A 19,477-nucleotide genomic window follows, 5' to 3' on the forward strand; every position below is an offset into this window, starting at 1 on the left:
CACACACACACACACACACACACACACACACACACACACACTTACTAATTCAGCAAGCTGTTCATGTTGAGATCCCCTGGACGACAGACAGCCCTCCCTTTGTGTTCGAGTCAGGGTATTCAATTCCATTTCTGTCAGACAGGAAGTCACAATATTTGCTATGACCTTACTGAATCATTTCTTTTTGCGCGCTACCCTTTGAGGACAGATCTCTGTGAGAAGTCCCGGATCTGAGCACCTGTGCCAGGGTGACTGTGCTACCCGGCCGACTAGACAACGGCCTCGGCGCTGGTCCCTGATTGGCCGAGGCGGTGCACCTGTGCGTTGTGTTTTACAGCCCCCATTCCACTCCTCCAGGTCCAAAGATCGCTGCACTGTTTGCTCAAACCCTGAGCCTAATAGTTGGGGGGGGTGCTCTTCCTGCTTCAACCTGAAACCCTGTAGGCGCCTCTCTATCAGCACCACGCTGCTTCACCTGTCGCCCATCCTGCGCGTCTTTCATCCCGCCAGAGGCCCCTAGTACAGTCGCTGGTGCCTGGATGTCCAGACAGAGCACAGACTGTGAGGGGAGGTGGGCTGGATTTACTTCACCAAAGGAAGGATTGATATTTGTCTCTATTTTGTCCCCTTAAGGCCCTCGTGTGCAGGACTGGGGACAGGACGTCGCTTCTGCTTCTTGTTTTGAGGTATTTGGCTGTTTTTTCTGATTCAGTTTTTTTTGATTTGCAGATATTGAGGAAAGGGTGGGTGTACAGCACTTTAGCGAGGGGGGACCTTTTGTCATGTGAGACACATTCAGAAATCAGAGTCCTGGCCTCTTTGTTTTGTGAGTGAATAATGGCCGACCAGAACCCTCTCGGGTTTACTTGTCTGAACTGTCCACAAAGACGGATCAGGATACTGCTCAGCAGCAGAGTGTAATCATAACTAAATGCTGGATATGTAATCATCTTTTTCATGGACAACATACAATTCTATTATCTAGAGACAGAGCACAGGGGCAATGAGTTGCTGTATATTGAGGGTGAGGATCAGCCACCCATTTCTACTTCGATTTCCGCTTTATTCAGTTTTTATTGGTATGGATTTCACTGGAGACATTTTGCATTCTTCCAGTTCTGTTTTTGGTACTAATAAAATGATAATAATAGAAAAAAACTTCAGAAATTCAAAGAGCATTCTGAGCAAGTTGATCGGCCGTTTAGCTATCTTGATCTTTGTGGTGATTACTCGCCGTAGATTCCCGCCTGGTACAAAGGGTGAAGAAGGGAGTGCCTCCATGCATTTACAGCTCTGCAGGGCAGATAAACAAAGGGTCTAAAGGATGTTGCCTGACATCACCTCACGCATGTCCCAATCAGTTTTTTATTTTTTATTGCTGTAACAGCAAACCATGGTCGGAACCTAGACCCTCAATAAATGAACTTGATCCCTTGTGCACTTCTGCGTGTTTCCTCCTTTCAGTTGCTCTCTTTTTCGCCTCAGCTTTGAAGAAATAGCTCTTCTGGCTTCACAGGCTATTAATCTCTGTAATTACTGAACAAAATGCTCTTTCTCTAGACTTAATACATGGACATGGTGAGCTGAAGATGGGGTCGGTAACATCGTACTTTGGCCCCTTGTGTGGGGAAGAGCAAAAGATAGGTGAGATGTTGTACATGAAACGTTCCTCAAAAGTCCTTGTTCTGGCATTGTGTGTGTAACACGCAGCGGACTAACGCTGCACTCAGTCATTCTCCTTCTGTTCTACTCTGTCCCAGAGGAGGAGAGACACTTTCGAGGGAATGACCGACCTTTCAACCTGTCTTACCACTATGCCGTAAGTATGGAAGGTCAGAATGATCCGTGGTCCTCCTCTGAGCACCGTTCATCTGTCCCCTCTGTATTTCTGCAGGACAACGCCATCACTACCTCCAAATACAGCGTATTCACCTTCCTGCCACTGAACCTCTTTGAGCAGTTCCGGAGGCTCGCCAACGCCTACTTCCTGTCCCTCATGCTCCTCCAGGTAGATATTACGATCCGTGATAAGTGTCCATGTGAGCTCTACATCACACAGGTGATGTTAGAGGGGATCACATGCATGCCTGCTAACTGACAGCGGCGGGGAGACGGGTGTCTTTGCAAAATCTTCATAAAATATATCTGGGGTAGGACTATGACCTTTGACCTAACGGTATTTTTCTTACAGAATATACTTGATGCACGTGTGAAAAGAGAATTATATTTGCAAGGTGCATGGTTTTTAAATGTGTGCGTTCCGTTCCATTGACAGCTCATCCCGCAGATCTCCTCTCTGTCCTGGTTCACCACGGCCGTCCCTCTCATCCTCGTGCTGTCCATAACAGCGGTGAAAGATGCCAGCGATGACATAGTAAGAAGGAAATCCATCTACTGGGACTTCTTTGAAACAAGGCGCCTCGTGGGGAATTCCGCTCAAAATATTCAGAAGTAATCCAAACATGCAAATGTAACCAATGTCTGTCTGTTTTGTCCCGTGTCCCAATGATTAGAACAGGCACAGAAGTGACAAGCAGGTGAATAACCGCATGGTGAACGTCCTCATTGACGGAGAGTAAGTACTCCACTACGCAAATTCCACACTATTCACATCTTATACTTTATAAAAGTACAAATATTCAGCTGTGGCGGCACGGTGGTGTGGTGGTTTGCACCCGTGGTTTGCGTCGTCTCACAGCAAGAAGGTCCTGGGTTGGACTCCGCCCAGTGGCGTTTCTGTGTGGAGTGCATGTTCTCCCCGTGTCTGCGTGGGTTCTCTCTGGGTACTCCAGCTTCCTCCCACAGTCCAAAGACATGCGCTGGGGACCAGGTTGATTGGGGCCCATAGGTGTCTGAATGTGAGTGTGAATGGTTGTATGTCTCTGTGTTAGCCCTGCAATAGGCTGGTGACCAATCCAGGGTGGACCCCGTCTATCGCCTGAAGTTGGCTGGGATAGACTTCAGCCCCCCCAAGCGGTTTGCAGATGGATGGATGGAAATATACAGCTTTTTAAGCTTCTAGAGCTCATGTTTTGTATGTTGTTTTTTTGTAGCTTTCTGTAGTGTTGTGATCTCGTGGTGTGTTTTCATTTTTTCCGGCAGACTGAGGAGTGACAAATGGATGAATGTTCAGGTCGGAGACATAATCAAGCTGGAGAATAATCAGTTTGTCACAGTGAGTATGGCAATGCCGCAATAAAGATTGTTTTTTTAACAACACCTACACTTAGAAGCTTTCAGTGATAACAACAGGGCCCCTTAGCCCAAGACAATGAAGTTTGCACTTTCTGCTGTTCAATGCTGCCGCCTGATTACTCACCAGGACAAATACACAATCCGACATCACCCCCAAACTCACTTCACTGGCCCCCTGCAGCTTATAGTGCACACTTTAAAAGTCTCACTATATGTTCTCCAGCTGATGCGGCTGAAACAATTTGTCCCTATTTCTATGGCGTGCCCTCAGGTCAAACGTGATGAATTCATCCATCACACGCACTCACGTTGTGCTCTGCCTATTCTCCTCCGGCTTGCTGAGTCTGTGATTTTCTTGAGAAACCAGCTCAAAATGTACCTGGGTAAACCAACGCTGTTAACCCCATTTAGTCTGCTTATCTGGTTTGGTTCTTTCATGACCTCCTCCTAATGGCCCGTGTATGTCCACTTATCATTCATGTCCTTTCTTTAGTGAAGTACTCTTTGACAACTTTTGACGATCGCCATATGAATTCACTTTGCTTACTTTTGAAGGCGGACCTCATGCTGCTCTCCAGCAGTGAGCCTCTCAACCTGGTCTACGTGGAAACGGCTGAATTGGACGGGTGAGGTGTGCGCCTGTGCATGGCTAGCGGCTTATGTCTAACACATAGTCCTGGATCCCCCCCCCCACCCTCCTTCAGTCGGTCCCTTCTCATGTCCTTTTGGTGTCTCCCCCAGGGAAACCAATCTGAAGGTGAAACAGGCCCTGACCGTCACCGGAAAGATGGGGGACAGCATCCACGCACTGGCTGCCTTCAAGGGTGAAGAGGAGACATTTTACTTTCATTTGTTACTGAGTAGCCCAGCAGGATATTCAAATATCCAGTATGAATACTGCTTTCCGAGATGTCAGGATTATTTTCATTGAAATGCAACCTTTTGTGTTAGGAAACGTAGGTAAGAACAATTGCCATTAGCTAATGTTAGCAGTGCTCCGATATTTCTCTCGCTCTCAGGTGAAGTGCGGTGCGAGCCTCCCAACAACCGTCTGGACAAGTTCAGAGGAACGCTCTCCCTGGACGGACAAACCTACTCTTTGGACAACGACAAGGTGCTGCTCAGGGGATGCACTGTGAGGAACACCGACTGGTGCTTCGGTCTGGTCATCTTCGGAGGTAAAGAGCTGACCGGAATATTGTGCTAACAACAGAATGCTAGTGAGGGCCCCGGAAAACTCCACGGATGAAGTGTGGGGCATTTCATTCGAGTCTGCAGTGGCGCTGCAGAGGCGGTTCGGAGGGGGGATTATCTAAAAAAGGCCGACAATTACAAAGTCAGAAATCGGCACAAAATTAAAATACGGCATTGAAAAAGAATGAATGAAATTAGAATAATGACTAGTAATGGTTTGAGATTACTCTACTTTAGCTACGATCTGCCATTATTTGCCATCCACTGTTGGTAAATGACCAACCTGCATTCAATTAGCCTTTAATATACTAATGTTGGAACTTTTGAGTGATAAGAAATTGACGAATTGATTGAAGAGAGAAGAAAAACCTATTGAACCTAAACAAATCCAAAAGAACAAAAATAAATATTTTTAGGGCAGCTAAGAGCTGAATTTTCATGAATATTTAAAATGAGCTTAAAATACTCAAACTATCTGCAGTAATTGGCAACATGCCGCCATGCCCTTGTTAGCAAGTACAAGTTGTAGTTTTGTAGTTTACAACGTCAAAAATGTAAAATCATGATACCCGAAATAAAAATGCTATGTATTAAATGACAGATCAAGAGTATGTGATGCATGAGTTCCCCTTCAGCATGGCCTCTGCAAATGAGGCCATGCTCTCTATCCATCTGCTTGATCGTCACTGAATGGCTATTGACAAGTGATGGAATCTCTCCAGGTCCCGACACCAAGCTGATGCAGAACAGTGGAAAGACGACATTCAAACGGACCAGCATTGATCACCTGATGAACGTCCTGGTGTTGTGTGTGAGTGTCATGTGCCCACTGCCACACAAATACACCTGAGCTCCCATGTGCAGAAGAATATACACAAGTACCAAAGTGTTTTCTAATGTACTCTCAATGTATTAAATATTCAGGCGTGTGATATCTCGACTCTATCAGATCTTTGGCTTCCTGGCATTTATGTGCACTGTTCTGGCCATCGGCAATGGAATCTGGGAGGTGAGGGAGGGCTCTGTGTTCACAATCTTCCTCCCTCGTGAGCAAGGGGTAAATGCCGCCCTCTCTTCCTTTCTTTCCTTCTGGTCCTACGTCATCGTCCTCAACACTGTGGTGCCCATTTCCCTTTACGTGAGGTGCGTTCCAGCAAAGAAATTAGAAAGCAACGTGAGGTCAGAGTCCTGGTGTCACGCTCTTTTCCCCCATGTGTGTCAATGTCAGTGTGGAGATCATCCGTCTTGGGAACAGCTTCTACATAGACTGGGACAGGAAGATGTATTACCCCAAAAACGACACGCCTGCCCAGGCGAGGACCACCACACTCAACGAGGAGCTGGGCCAGATCAAATACATCTTCAGCGACAAGACGGGCACCCTGACGCAGAACATCATGACTTTTAACAAGTGCTCCATCAATGGGAAAGCTTACGGTGAGCCTCTTCGCTTACAGACACAGTCTCGGTGAACGGACACACCGGCATTGTGATGAATAATTCACTTTGGAATGTATCTCTGCATTATTCAGGGGAGCTGTTTGACTTCTCCGGACAAAGGGTAGAAATAACAGAGGTGAGACAAGAATATATACATTGGATATATTGGGGATTTTGTGTCTTTAAAGTGTCAAGCCAACTATTTTGTCTGCTTCTTCCGCCCGGCAGAAAACTGAGAGAGTGGACTTCTCCTGGAACAAGCTGGCCGATCCAAAGTTCTCGTTTCATGACCACAGTCTGGGGGAAACGGTGAGAGGGGGAAACCTGGAGGCTCGGGCCTTCTTCCGCCTCCTCGCTCTGTGCCACACAGTCATGCCCGAGGAAAAGAAAGAGGGTGAGCGTCCTCCAGAACAGAGCAACCACACTGCGGACGTTCCGTGAGCAATCTGAATACAGCTCGGCCTTGAATTAAACAGATTTCATTGATGTTTTTTCTTGTCATGTAACAGAATTAAAGAAGTACCCAGCGACAGACAGCAATGACACACTTTTTCATCTCCCCTCCTCTTTTGCCTTTGTCTCCTGGCAGGCGAGCTCCACTATCAGGCTCAGTCTCCTGACGAGGGCGCTCTGGTGACGGCAGCCAGAAACTTCGGTTTTGTGTTCCGCTCGCGCACACCGGAGAGCATCACGGCCATGGAGATGGGCATAAAAGTCGTCTATGAACTGTTGGCCGTCCTTGACTTCAATAATGTACGCAAGAGGATGTCGGTCATAGGTGAGAGACAGCAGAGGTGCAATGTGGGGTTTCACTGTGTTGTTCATGCTTCTGTAGTCTAAGAGGGTTTAAGAGAGATGGAGAGAAGAGATTCAAGCCGTCATACAAAAATAGTTGTTGCCTTCATGGTTTACTTCTAGGTTACACCAATGCCGATACTACCTCAAATAGCTGTCATCTTGACCACGGGATCCATCTTTTAGATTAAATTGTTCTCACTTTCACTAGGCATACAGCTTATTAATTACACTAATAAACACTCGTTATCAGGTTGTTTCACTGTATTCATATCAGCAACGACAGAAGCCGTTGGATCGGTGCATCCCTCGCCACAATCACATGGTCAAAGTTACAATTTCTACAATCCCCATAGGTGCATTCAAGGGCGATAGGATAACTGAGATGGAGGCATCTTTTACTAGAAGGAGCATTGTTTGCATGGATTCATTTAAATCCGTGTCAGCCTGTCATTAAAGTGATCATGTGTGTCGCCTCACAACTTGCACCATGACTTCCAGTGCGTAGCCCCGAAGGCAAGCTGACTCTGTTCTGCAAAGGAGCTGACACCATCATCTATGAAAGGCTGCACCCGTCCTGCAACAAACTCAAGGAAGTGACCACGATACACCTCAACGTGAGTTCTCACAACGTTCCCACCGGAGTATAATAAAGCCAGAGTTTTGTCACTGAGTTTTCGATTTGTCCGACTGAAACAGGAGTATGCGGGAGACGGGCTCCGCACGCTGGTCCTGGCCTACAAGGACCTGGATGAGGACTACATGAATGACTGGAAACGGCGCCACCATGAGGCCAGCACCGCTATGGGGGATCGAGAGGAGAGGCTGGAGGAGCTTTATGAGGAGATAGAGAAAGACCTGATGGTTGGTCCAGCTGCTGAATACTGTTTGACCGACTCTGAATGAGCTGGTTGTCTTCTGGCTTTGTACTCGAGTTATCTGCTCATTTGCAAAATGGATTTAATACACTTTTTATCCTCCTATACGATTGCGTTAAATCAAGATGAAACCCTGCCTCAGACCAACAAACATACCTCATATACCAATTTAACAGCAGATTAAGATTGGTTCACATTGGTTCATTTCAAATGATGTATTTATTCATGTTTACTTTCTGCCAGATGAAGACCATAAGCTTTGGAAATCAATCGTTTCCGACTGACTGTTTTTTAGCTGTTGGGAGCGACAGCTGTGGAGGACAAGCTGCAGGACGGCGTGCCACAGACCATAGAGCAGCTGGCTAAAGCTGACATCAAGATCTGGGTGTTAACTGGAGATAAACAGGGTTAGTGTCCCGTTCCAATCCCACATCCAGTAATTGTTTGTTCTCTCACTGTTGATGCCGTGCTTACTCAACAGTGTGCCTCGGTGTCTCCCGGTGTCTAGACTAACCGTGTAGGCTAACCCAGGCCCAGAGAGCATTTGGCATGTTTGAGATATGTTTCCCATCACATTAACTTTTGAGTGTCTACGTTGTTTAAACAGAGACGGCGGAGAACATAGGCTATTCCTGCAACATGCTGAGAGAGGAGATGAAGGAGATCTTTGTTGTGGCTGCCAACACGGCCGAAGGAGTCAAAGAAGAGCTACAGTAAGTCATTCGAAATAACACACAATGTGCCTGCTGACAGGAAATCTTGAGGTTGTTTTATAACGTTAAAATATTTAACATTACATGACAAAGGCATCTCAAGTAAATGTTTTTGACTCAACTTGATATACATTTGATGCTTGTTTTTGGAATAGTAACCGCTATGCCAAATGCTTCTCTGAATGACAGTGCCCCATTATAATTATACAGTTTACTATAACTGTATTTTAAACCACGTTTTAAACAAAGCTGTGCGTCTCTTTTCTAGCCGACGGCCATGTGACAGATTTTAGCTGTATGCTAATGCTAAAATTGGGCACATTGTGCAGAAGTCTTGTCTCCAACTGACTTTAAACGCTTGGAAGTCGTGGTGTAACGGACCGTCGCGTTTCGTGTGACAGCTGGCTAGCAGTTTCGCTAGCTAAGAGAACATTTTGAGGCGTTCTGGCTCTGTTCAGTTAAAGTCTTTAAATCATGACTTTTCATTTAAATTATTTTCCCTAACATTTAAATCATGTGTTTTTCCGACAAAAGAAAAAACATGAATTACTATCACAATGTAAAAGGATCAAATTAAAAACTTTGATAGTGAAACTGTTGGTTAGAAAGAAATAGTTTGTAACCTTGTAGACCACCTGCTATTTAAACAAGAAAGAGATCAGTATGGGATCATACGGATCATCAATGATCGACCATAACCATCGGAGGAACAAAGACGTGGTTGGAGAGCTCAAAATTATATTTGTGGCTGTTTTGGTCTCTGTGATCCAATCCTTGACTCAAAGCAAATGTTTGCTTATTGCAAGCTGGTTAACTATTGGTACAGAATTATAACTATGGTAATTCAATGTTGATTGGTTTAACACAACCTTGGATGGGTTGGTTGCTTACTATAGAAAAATATACTTAAACAAGGGAAAATACTTTAAAACCACCTCAATGTCTTGACACAGTATCACTGATACTGCAACATGTAGAATGTGGAGGATCTCAAAGAAAGATGCCCTTCAGAGGACCACTGAAGAAGACATTGCTGGCTTCCTGTTTTAATCGTTGGCAAATTAGTTTTGTCTAGTGTTATTTTGGAAGTAAAGTTCATGAAAGCTTTGTTTGACTCAGCCGACTCTGTCTTCAGGAAGGCCAGGAGGACAATGTGTCCCGAAGTAGCGGAGGAGCCGACTGTGATCAAGGCTCGAGCCGGCCTGTTCTGGCTCCAGAAGACGGAGAGAGTGGAGGACGAGAAGGTTGATGGAGACTACGGCCTAATTATAAATGGCCACAGTCTGGTAAGAAGTCTTTTTCAGCCACATTTGTAATTCCACCAACTGCCGAATAAAAGACAGATGTGGTCCCCTGTTAGAGCTTTTGTTTCTTTTTTTGTTATAGTTGCCTTGCTGGAACAAACATTATACAATGAATAAAATGCATGTTGATATTTTACAGCCTAACTAATCTAAATCAAAATTTAAATATCTAAATTTAAATCAAACACATTTTAGGCCTACAGATTAAATGAAGCATTAGTTAGACCTTCACTAGAAGCTTCTGTATTCCTACCAGTATGAAGAGGACTTTTTTCCTTTAGTCTTTAAGTGTGGTTGAGTTGTGTGGATCTGACCCATGACCTCATGGTCCCTTTGGGTCCTCAGGCCTTTGGACTGGAGAAGGACTTGCAGCTGGAGCTGCTGAGAACAGCGTGCATGTGTCAGACAGTGATCTGCTGCCGCGTCACCCCTTTGCAGAAGGCCCAGGTGGTTCAGCTGGTCAAGAAATACAAGCAAGCCGTCACTCTGGCCATCGGCGATGGCGCCAATGACGTCAGCATGATCAAGGGTTAGCGTGTTGGTGTAGGGGTCACATGTGCAGTAGAAACAAACGTGGGATCCGTAGCTATTGTTACTCACTACGTGGACTTTTGTGTCTTCGCTCTATCCGGCCTCCAGCTGCTCATATCGGTGTTGGTATCAGCGGTCAGGAGGGCATGCAGGCGGTCCTCTCCAGCGACTTCTCCTTTGCACAGTTCCGATACCTTCAGCGCCTCCTGCTGGTGCACGGCCGCTGGTCCTACCTGCGCATGTGCAAGTTCCTGGGATATTTCTTTTACAAGAACTTCACCTTCACCTTTGTGCATTTCTGGTACGCCTTCTTCTGTGGCTTCTCCGCTCAGGTGAGGGGCATGTTTTGGTATGATGTCACATAATTGTAAAGGGTTACATGATTCACTAATGAGTGCGTATTAAAACTTTATGATTTGTAAATAGTTTTCACTCATAATAATATACCAATATCAAATCATTTGGATATTTTGAAAGCACACAATTACTTTAAATGTAAGGTTAGAAAATAAGTGAATATTTTAACACAGGTTGAAGGGTATATCTCTAGTTCGACTTTTAACAGGTCGTTATGCTGTTGTCAGGTCATTTTAACATAATTTTTGTTACTTAGCTCCACCCACTCATGTCAACCACTGGATGCAAAAAAACTAAATAGCAAAGGTCAAAACTTCAAAGACTTCAAACCAATGGGACATGTCACTTGTCAGATAAAGGCTTTGGAAATTAGTCAGGAGATGAACAGCACAGAATAGAAAGTTTGCTAAATCGCAGCGATGGTCGCCAGTCAACAAATATAATGTAGTAAATGCTGTGCTGACATGTTTAATGTTGTGCTTGTTATTCTTGTTCATAGACTGTTTATGACGAGTGGTTCATCACCTTGTACAACATGGTTTACACAGCACTTCCTGTCCTTGGCATGAGCCTCTTTGACCAGGTATGCACCGTGGGGAAACTTCATGTTCAATTACTTTGAAATAGCTCCTAGACTCAAATTCCACATTTCCATTCGTTTGATATCATATATATTGGTCTGAGCACTTCACACCCCACCCCTGTTCCCTGGACCTTCCTCCTCTCCCCCACTGCGCTCGCAGGATGTCAACGACCGCTGGAGTTTTCAGTATCCTCAGCTGTACGCTCCGGGCCAGCTCAACCTGTACTTCAGCAAAAAAGCCTTCGTCCGCTGCATGATGCACAGCTGCTACAGCTCCCTCATCCTCTTCTTCATCCCGTGGGCCGCCATGCACGATACGGTGCGAGACGACGGCAAAGACATTGCCGACTACCAGTCCTTCGCCCTGCTGGCGCAGACCTGTCTGCTTGTGGTGATGAACATTCAGGTGGGGGGAGGCCAAGAAGCAACACACATTTCTGTATCACAGACTTACGGATTTAACATAAGTTTCATGTATTCTTCGATGGATGTTGTTCACAGAACCGGCCCCTTAAACATATATTGGGAATGATGATGCGGATAGATTAAGAAAGGAAAGTGCTTTTGCATTTTTTGCAGTTGTGTCTGGACACCTATTACTGGACGGCAGTGAACCATTTTTTTGTGTGGGGCAGCCTGGCCGCTTACTTTGCCATCACGTTAACCATGTACAGCAACGGCATGTTCCTCATCTTCACCTCCTCTTTCCCCTTCATTGGTGAGTAAATTGCAAGAAATAACACATTTCTTCATTTAGGAAAAGCCATGCGGTATGGTAATAAATACTTTTACCATGTGAAGGCACGGCGAGGAACTCCCTGAACCAGCCCAACGTTTGGCTCACCATCTTCCTGACATCCCTCCTCTGTATTCTGCCTGTGGTGGCTTTCCGCTTCATTCTCATTCAGCTTCGGCCCACCATCAACGACAAGGTGACCCAACACGGGGAGTGGTTTCTACCTCAATAAATGAAAAGCACTCTGAGTGATCAAATATGTAACAATAATAATCCTTTAAACTTCCACATTATCCCTCACATTCCAATTTAGCCACGTGATATGTATTGACTATAGGGACAGGATTACGGCAGCAATAATAAAGTGATGAAAGAAGGATGGCCATCATAAGAAGAAACTGGCTCTTGGGGTTTGAATGTTGTGACATTGGAAATATATCTTAGGGATTTCTTTGTTAAAGAGGATGGTCAGTATTACTTTGTTTTAACACATAAAATTAATGGATGGAGTCGTTAAAGTAAACTGAAGGTATAAATAGACACAAGTTAGCATCTTGTTAGCATTAACCTGAGATTACTGACAAAATCCGTAGCTAACAGCTAGAAACCAACATGAATTAGTATTAATATTTAAAGGTAAACACATTTAAAATGAATGGGCTTAGTTGGCTAGTATACAAGCCTTGTAATAGTTCTAAGGTCACATTATGTTATAGGAAAATACCAGCCAATGAGTAACTATCATTATTCTAATGATAATGGTAAGTCCACCTCATCTACTCGTTATCCATCATGGATAAGAAGAAACAGTCTCTTGGGGTGACTGTGGGTCAGTGGGGAGCACGGTCGTCCTCCAATCAAAGGGTTGGCGGTCTGATCCCAGGCCTGGCTAACCCGCATGTTGATTTGTCCTTGGGCAAGACACTTAACCCAACATTGCTCCTGTAATTGCAATAATGTGAATGTTAGTTACTGATGTGCAGGTGGCACTGTGTATGGAAGCTTCTGTCATCAGTGTATGGATGGGTTTGAATGGGTCATGTAGTAGTAGTTAAAGTGGTTTGAGTGGTAGGAAGACTAGAACAGCGCTATACAAGTACCACACAGTCCATTTACCATTCTCCTTCCTCTAGGTGCGACATACGGTGCGAAAGGAGGCGCTGCCGGCGCCGGCACCTCGCCGCCCGCCCGCCAGGCGCATCAGCACGCGGCGCTCCGGCTATGCCTTCTCGCACTCGCAGGGCTTCGGGGACCTGGTGACGTCTCGAAGGTTCCTGCTGAAGATGCCGCTGAGGAGCCGACCGGTGGTGTTCACGCAGACGGACTCTGCCCTGGCTCAGAGTCAGCCGCAACACTACCGCACCATCGCGGAGGAGCGGGAGGAGCCGCAGAGCCCCCAGGCCGTAGCGGCCGCCGCTGCACAGTGAGGCCGAATCAACAGGCTGCAGGTTTTATATCGGAGAGATGGGGCAGCGTTTACTGGCAAATCTTAGTCTGATATGAAATTGCACTTTCTTGTCTTGCTCTTCAGAGTTTGTATCCCTATGGTTGAATTCACTTATTGTAAGTCGCTTTGGATAAAAGCGTCAGCTAATTGACATGTAGTAGTGTAATGTAATATCCGTCCACGTGTGTTTGTTTTTTACTCCTGGAGGGATATCCCTGTGAAAATGCCGAAGATGAAAGCACACACGATCTTGAAGGGCCTCATAACGTACATTTTGACACTTGAAACGCTCAGATGCTTTTAATTGCTTGGATAACACATTCGGAATATCCAATAACAAAACCGTTTTTCCAGCTTTTCCAGTGTGGTTCAATCCACCTTTATTGGCATGATATTTGCATACAGGGAATCAATCTTTGAGTGAACTGTGGAAAATTGTAGTCAGGTTTATACACCAAAGACAAACACCCAAACTCACACAGTTAGTTAGTTCGTTTTATTGTCTCTAGGAACAGGAGGTGACTGATCATATCGACTTCTAACTTAGTGAAATAACCAGAAACATAAGCAACCTGGAGGGGTCAGACTTCTGATGAGCTTTAGGAAATGGCCAGAAACATTACGTGCAGACTAAAAGATGCTAAAATCAGAAACTGCAATGAGATTAACTCTGTGTCATGACCACAGAAGTGGTTGTTGTGATTTTATAGAAAGTGAACTTTCAACGAATGTAAAAGGTTGCCGCTGGTATCACCACACTGCCTGCAACACAATGTTGCATTTTGTACCTTTTTTAATTGTATGTTTGAATTGTCATTATTCAGGGTGTCATTCTTAGAAAGCATAAAATAAATCCACAATGAACCTTTTTTCACTATGTTGTTTGTATAATTATGCATGAAGATGGATGTAAAACAGTGTTTTATTATTCCTCTGCATTAATAATATGTTAACAATATTCTTGTCACCTATGCAGAGATGTATAACTGAAGAGATTTTTTTAAGGAACAGCCTGCAGCCAATTTGAATGTATATTCATTATTGGTTGCATTTCTTCCAGCCTGTAGAGATTTGGAGGGCCAGCTTTTATGTGAGCTTTTATCAATCATATTTCAGCCATCATGTCATGCCTGGGTTGAAGAAACCTGCTCTCGGGCCTTCAAAATCAACAGTGCCTGTAGCTCAAGGTAAACCAGTGTCGTTAACCAGTCAGATTTGAAAATGCAGCACAGATTATTCATAAAATCCCCTTTTTTCAGTCCAAGACCACATTTAGCCATTGTGTGTTCATTGTGTTCTTAACCCTTTTTACATGATCATCTGTAAATAAAAAACATTACTTGATTGACCCTTGATCGCTTGTCTAAAATCTTACACCTCATAACGACATCAAAAAGATCCACAAACACATGGGAGCCTCCACGGTTTTCATGGCGCTCACTACAGTGATACAGGTGATAAATAGATCCAAGGAATGCTGCTAAAGGGATAGCCTATAAATGGTTGTTTAATTTGGTTTGTTTTAAGAACAGCCTTCTTTAATTCCCTTACAGGATGTTGGTCGGATCATTGTGAAGCTTCTCCTTTACGTCCATTAAGATGAGGATAAACTGATAATAACAGAGTACAAGACTGAACACGAATGTCAGAATCTGTATATGAAAGACAAAAATATCTGATTATTTTACATATTTAATAACGGACTCTTTTAGGAAGCCTCAACCATCCAGATATGTTTAGTCTCTCTCTCTCTCTCTCTTGCGCGCTCTCTCGTCAACCTACAACTGTTACGTCTGCACAAACACTGCATTCAACCCGCAACTGCAGTGTCCTGGACTGCCAGCAATGACATCAGCGGTGGAGCGGCTGTTCCAGCATGGCACAGATCCAGAAAAACGTTTTAAAAAAGAACACAGTTCAAACCATAATTAACCCTATAGGGACTGCGTCTGCCCCAGTTAAAACTAATAATGCAGCAGTGCAACAAAATAGGAGAATTAAAGGGGGGCTTTTCAATATTAAATCTCTGTCATCTAAAGCTGTTTTAGTAAATTAACTAATATCAGTTCAACATGTTGATATATTTTGTCTTACTGAAACGTGGCTATTGAATGGGGAATATTTCAGCTTAAATCAGTGGTTGTCAAAGTTTTTCTGCCGGGCCCCACTTTTTGCCCTAACAAAAATGTAACAAAATGGTCCATGCAGAATTTTTATTGAAATAACTGCATTTTGTGACTCTATGTGTACTTTTATTAATAACAGAATAAAGAACATTTATGTCACTTTCATGTTTTAACTTGAACATTTAAGTCACTTTCATGTTTTAACAGTTAAGTTCAAATCTAAAACTTGTCAGAGTTCTTTTAGTTAAAGAGAAGAAGTAAGTGGGCGTAACTAAACAGGGCTGTAATGTTTTACAGTGCGGTTAGTCCATGTTCTCTCTATAGTTTGCATGTCTCAGTGTCCTTGAGCAAGACACTGAAGCCCCAGTGCTTCACAGCAGCACACCGCTCCTTAATTACTAAGATTGGGTAAAATGCAGAGAATAAATTCCCCATGTGGGATTAATAACGGAATATTAATAAAATAATAATAAAAAAATCTTTTAATTTAAAAAAATATATACATTTTTAAAAATCTATATTTCCCCCAGCCCCTCGCGCCCCACCTGTAATACCTCCGTGCCCCACCAGAGGGCCCCGCAGTTTGAGAACCACTGGCTTAAATGAAGCGACTCTTCATGTTAATACTCATATTGGGGGGGTGGCAGCTATTTATGACTCCTGCCTTTTAAGAAACCGAATGAATCTTAAACCTAGGCTGGATAATAACTCATTTGAAAGCCTGGTTTTCAGTCTTTTGCAACCAACCTGGAAAATAATCCAGCCCGTTCTCTTTGTAATAGTGTACGCCCTGTACACTACTACTATTCAGAATTTCTATCTGAATATTCACAGTTCTTAACAAGTTTGGTCCTCAAAATGGACAAAGTAATTATAGTGAGTGATTTTAACATTCATGTGGATGTAGATAACGACAGCCTACTGCATTTCATTCATTGTTAGATTCAATTGGTTTCTGTCAGCGTATAAATAAACTAATTCATTGATTTAACCACTTGGTTGACTTGGTTCTTGTGTATGGTATTGGGATAGAACATTTAACAAACATTTAACCTTATCAGCAGTCCAAATATGGTCACTTCACAAATACAAGACAGCGTCGGCCAAATCCATTATGACGACTGTCAATATGCCAGGCCTCAAAGCTTCAGTCTACAAACCAACGGGTGTGGACCAAGATGTCCACCTCATGTCTATGCAATGTGCCTCAGACATTAAACTAGAAAAGTACTGATAATATGAATGCCTTTTTCGTTATTATGTCTTTATTTATTTATACTTAACAACGTGAACACGTGATGATTCTAAAGAGAATTGTTACCCGAAGCCTCAGATCCCCCCAGCTTCTGAAGAGAGTCACAACAAGTCACAGCTCAAAACGGCTGCCACCTGCCACCCGGCCACTTTGTTTCCCTCTCACTGATCTTATTTACTTTGAGTGTAAAAGGTGTATAAACCCAATGAGCACCCAGCTCTCAAAAGCCGACGGAGACCGATGGCAGCTTGGCTAATTCCTTCAGGAGTTGGTAGGGACCCAAATGAATGAATAACTTAAATTTCAAGCATGGCTCCAAATGAATGATTTCCCTTTGTTAGAAGTTGACATTGAATTCATGGTTAATGCTTAAGTGTAGGGCAAAAGAGAATACCGCTGGACGAGCAGCCTATTCTGTGGGGAAATCAGGGAAAACAAGACGCATGCAAGCCAAAGGGACGAGCAGATCAGGTTGTGAAACTAATAAAATAACAAAGGCTGGTCAAAGGGCCACATGTTGAGGGTGACAATCACTAAAGGGCATCCTCTGGGGCCCATGAATATGGAAGGCTGCTCCACGCAACAGCAGATTGACTCACAGTGGTCCTTTAAAGGCCGAGTTGAAGTCTGCTGTCTCCCGTTACAGAAACAGACCAATCGCAGGGGGCCACAACCTTCCACTTGAACTTTGACCCTAGGGAGATGGATCAACACATAGTATGCATATGAATGCTCACTGTGCTTTGTCTCTGTCTTCCATTCACCCCAGTGTCTGTGCTTTTTACTCGTGGAACCATAAATATCACTATTAATAGTATAAAGGATTATACTGATCTCTTTTTTTTGTCATGGAGGTGGTGCATTGAGTAGAGAGGGTGTGCCGGAAACCGGAAGGTTGGCGGTTTGAACCCTGGCTGCTCAATGTACCATGTCAAAGTGTCGCGCTGAGCAAGACACCCAACCCCTAACTGCTCCCTGGGCGAAATGTAAAAAAAAAACACATTAAAAATGCAGGTGGCACGGTGGTGTGGTGGTTAGCACTGTCACCTCACACCAAGAAGGTCATGGGTTCGACTCTGCCCAGCGGCCTTTCTGTGTGGAGTCTGCGTGTTCTTCCCGTGTCTGTGTGGGTTCTCTCTGGGTACTCCGGCTTCCTCCCACATTCCAAAGACACGCTCTGGTGATCAGTTTGATAGGGTACACCTTGGACCGGTTGCCAGCCCAATCTCTCGCCTGAAGTTGGCTGGGATGAAGTTGGCTGGGATAGACTCCGGCCCCCCTACAACTGTGTGCAGGATAAGTGGTTTGCAGATGGGTGTTAAAAATGAAATATAAGTTGCTTTGGATATCATTGCTCTCACGGGCTTCTTCTTACAATGAAATGTGGCCAAATTGTGTGAATTTCTGTGTAATTAGAAACACATAAAGCCATCATTTATGCCACACAGCAGGCTATTTATAGAGCATACCCGTCTCTATTCCTGTTCCATACTGTTGGGTCTTTCGGTGACCTCGGCGCCTGCTGACTGTGTTGCATGGCCAGAAAGGGAACGAGCAAGGCTTAGCCTGCAGCTTTTTAACGCTTGTGCTGAATCAGACAGAGTCTTTACAAAAGTCATGAGGTCCTTCAAGACTTTATAAAAGTCATACACTTTGCAAAGTCATTTTCAGGTTCTTTTCAAAATCCTCCAACAAAGCAGTGTTTTGTAGAAAGTCAAATAATTGATTTGCGACAGATTTCTCAAGGATCCTCGAGGGAGGGAAGCTAGAGTAGTTTTCTTAAGGCGTTTAATTACAGGTACCTTGAGAAACGCAAGGTTGGCGGTTCAAACCGCAACTGCTCCATGTCACATATCGAAGTGTCCGTGAGCAAGACACCTAGACCCTACTTGCTCCCTGGGCAAAATGTAAACCAAGGGTTAAAAATGCAATGTACGTCGCTTTGAATAAAAGGGTCAGCTAAATGACATATAATGTACTACTGAGGTCCAAAGGAATACACGGCTCGACAGAGCTGTGACTCTCACAGTGCTGAAGAGAAACCTGGAGTTGTTATTTTTCTCCAATAATGAGTAATAAGCTGCTCTTGTGTTGCGGGAAGCCTTCTTATATGTTTTAGGGCTATCTAGCAAAACTAGCCTAGATCTTTCTGATTTGGTGGAACGCCATAACCTTTCGAGTTTCCGCACAATAAGAGTCGCCGCCCTCTGATGGCAGTTAGGAGGAATGCAATTGAGGCACTTCAACATTGGCTTTACTTTTCAGAACTGGACAAACAATCATTTGCCTCCTGTGATAACTTGATTAGCTATCACAGTGAGACAGGGGAACAGCTGACTAACCTTTACAGGTGTTGATTATAAGGCCGGCTAGACAACCTGAGTGTGCATGTGAAGAGCTGTACTCAGCGTTAAGACTTACGACTTATCAGGTTTCAAACATTGGTCTGTTGGTCCATGTTTCGCCATTAGTTAATGTCAGTGTGAGAAAGAGGGACATGCAAAGAGGGTAATCTAAGCATGGTCAATTGTGAGGCTTGTGTCTAAATAAGGGATTACCTTCAACCTTAGAAAGGGCCTCTGCTCCCAACTAACATTAGTACTAATGTGCTGCATTTACATGCTGCACAACCAACTCTCATGATCTCAGGCGGACACGGTGTCAGCACCAGGGTTCCTGTAACCAGGGATCTCATCAGTCTGGTCTGGTCGGTTACACACAGGGATGGAAAAAATCCCGTACATCCAAGGCCTTCAGTGTAAATAAAGACTTCGGCATAACAGGTTTTGTTACATTTGGCTCTCTGCACTGGGGGGCAAAAGTCCCCTCAACTATTTTTTTTATTTTTTATAAATCACGCAGCCCACACCTGAACAGATTCCCTTTGACCCCTATGTGAGGCAAGTGAAAAGGGTCCAAAAGG

General features: G+C 44.2%; 1 protein-coding gene across 1 annotated transcript; it reads left to right on the forward strand.

Moving 5' to 3' along the window:
* The first annotated feature begins 369 nt into the window (after positions 1–369).
* On the forward strand, positions 370–14,526 carry atp8b5b (ATPase phospholipid transporting 8B5b). The gene is made up of 28 exons (XM_040197728.2): positions 370–686; positions 1,561–1,644; positions 1,761–1,819; positions 1,895–2,008; positions 2,276–2,374; positions 2,514–2,575; positions 3,103–3,175; positions 3,751–3,821; positions 3,937–4,019; positions 4,215–4,373; positions 5,112–5,200; positions 5,339–5,532; positions 5,618–5,826; positions 5,922–5,965; positions 6,058–6,223; positions 6,419–6,607; positions 7,126–7,241; positions 7,324–7,488; positions 7,798–7,909; positions 8,110–8,215; positions 9,351–9,501; positions 9,865–10,048; positions 10,159–10,382; positions 10,907–10,990; positions 11,151–11,396; positions 11,570–11,708; positions 11,792–11,922; positions 12,860–14,526. Exons 2-28 carry the CDS (start codon positions 1,590–1,592, stop codon positions 13,151–13,153), a joined length of 3,618 nt encoding a protein of 1,205 aa, XP_040053662.1. The 5' UTR covers positions 370–686; positions 1,561–1,589; the 3' UTR covers positions 13,154–14,526.
* The last annotated feature ends 4,951 nt before the right edge of the window (positions 14,527–19,477 follow it).

The sequence above is a fragment of the Gasterosteus aculeatus genome, chromosome 14 (genome assembly GCF_964276395.1).
Source record: "Gasterosteus aculeatus chromosome 14, fGasAcu3.hap1.1, whole genome shotgun sequence".
NCBI lineage: Eukaryota > Metazoa > Chordata > Actinopteri > Perciformes > Gasterosteidae > Gasterosteus > Gasterosteus aculeatus.

Coding starts and splice junctions, on each gene's coding strand:
- atp8b5b (XM_040197728.2), top strand. CDS start 1,590: ATGGGGTCGGTAACATCGTACTTTGGCCCCTTGTGTGGGGAAGAGCAA. Junction 2,576..3,102: donor AACGTCCTCATTGACGGAGA/GTAAGTACTCCA, acceptor TTTTTCCGGCAG/ACTGAGGAGTGACAAATGGA. Junction 7,910..8,109: donor GTTAACTGGAGATAAACAGG/GTTAGTGTCCCG, acceptor TTGTTTAAACAG/AGACGGCGGAGAACATAGGC.